This window comes from Gavialis gangeticus, unplaced genomic scaffold (genome assembly GCF_001723915.1).
Source record: "Gavialis gangeticus isolate Ggan-Ray unplaced genomic scaffold, GavGan_comp1, whole genome shotgun sequence".
In the NCBI taxonomy this organism is placed as follows: Eukaryota; Metazoa; Chordata; order Crocodylia; family Gavialidae; genus Gavialis; species Gavialis gangeticus.
In genome coordinates, this window is record NW_017729011.1 from 23,900,263 (window position 1) to 23,901,660 (window position 1,398).

At 60.0% G+C, this 1,398-nt stretch overlaps 2 protein-coding genes across 3 annotated transcripts in view; both read left to right on the top strand.

Annotated features, from left to right (window-relative positions):
- Positions 1 to 1,398, top strand: part of RABGAP1 (RAB GTPase activating protein 1) — a 111,775-nt gene that overhangs the window by 46,483 nt on the left and 63,894 nt on the right. The window lies entirely within an intron of this gene.
- On the top strand, positions 32 to 1,390 carry GPR21 (G protein-coupled receptor 21). The gene has a single exon (XM_019510868.1). It carries the CDS (start codon positions 240 to 242, stop codon positions 1,287 to 1,289), a length of 1,050 nt encoding a protein of 349 aa, XP_019366413.1. The 5' UTR covers positions 32 to 239; the 3' UTR covers positions 1,290 to 1,390.

Here is a 1,398-nt window from a genome sequence, read left to right on the forward strand (position 1 = left end):
TCGGGGCGGCGGCGGCGGGGGGATGCTGTAAAACGCTGGCCGCGGAGCTCCCTCCTCCCTGCCCTGCTCCTGCCAGCGCTCTCCCTCTGCCCTGCAGCTGCTGGCAGGGCCCCGGACCCGGGGACCGGCGGGGCAGACAGTGCTCAGCAGCAGCAGCCGGAGCCGCCCTGGGGACCCCGCCGCTGTGCCGCAATGACAGCCAGGCAGCCGGCGGGAGCGTGAAAGCCGCCCGGCTCAAGATGAACGCCTCCTCGGCGGCTGGCAACCAGAGCGGCCGGCCCTTCTGCCTGCTGGCCCTGGGCTACGCGGAGACGGTGAACGTCTGCCTCCTGGAAGCGATCGTCATCGTCTTCCTCACGGCTCTGATCATTTCGGGCAACGTCGTGGTGATCTTCGTCTTCCACTGCGCGCCTCTGCTGAACCACCACACCACCAGGTACTTCATCCAGACCATGGCCTACGCCGACCTCCTGGTGGGCGTCAGCTGCCTGGTGCCTTCTTTGTCCTTGCTGCACTACCCCATTGTTCCCTGGGAACCCTTGATCTGCCAGGTCTTCGGCTACGTGGTGTCCGTGCTCAAGAGCGTGTCCATGGCCTCTCTGGCTTGCATTAGCATAGACAGGTACACGGCCATCACCAAGCCGCTGACCTACAACACCCTGGTCACTCCCTGGAGGCTCCGCATCTGCATCCTGACCATCTGGCTGTACTCCTGCCTCGTCTTCTTGCCCTCCTTCCAGTGGGGAAAGCCTGGCTATCACGGGGACGTGTTTCAGTGGTGTGCCAACTTCTGGGAAACGGATCCCTATTTCACACTTTTCATCGTGCTGATGCTCTACGCCCCAGCCGCTTGCATCGTCTGCTTCACTTACTTCAACATCTTCCGCATCTGCCAGCAGCACACCAAGGAGATCAACGAGAGACGCGTGCGCTTCAGCCCCCAGGAAGGGGAGGCCGGGGAGGCACAGTCCTGCCCGGAAAAACGCTATGCCATGGTCCTCTTCCGCATCACCAGCGTCTTCTACATCCTCTGGTTGCCCTACATCATTTATTTCCTGCTGGAGAGCTCTCGCATCTATAGGAACCATGTCGCTTCCTTCTTGACCACTTGGCTTGCCATTAGCAACAGTTTCTGCAATTGTGTCATTTACAGTCTCTCCAACAGCGTCTTTCAGAAGGGGCTCAAACGGCTCTCGGGGGCAGTGTGCGCCTCTTGTGCGAGGCATAGGTTAACAAAGGACTCCTTTACCTCTCGGGGCAAAAGGCCTTCCAGTGGATGCCATGTCTAAGAAGCATGTCGCTGACTGGGGAATGCAGGGACAGCCCTGTAAATGGCAGCATCCCTCCTGTACCACAGCGTGCATTTTTAAGAGGTCCAGATTTGCAAAAACCCCCCCC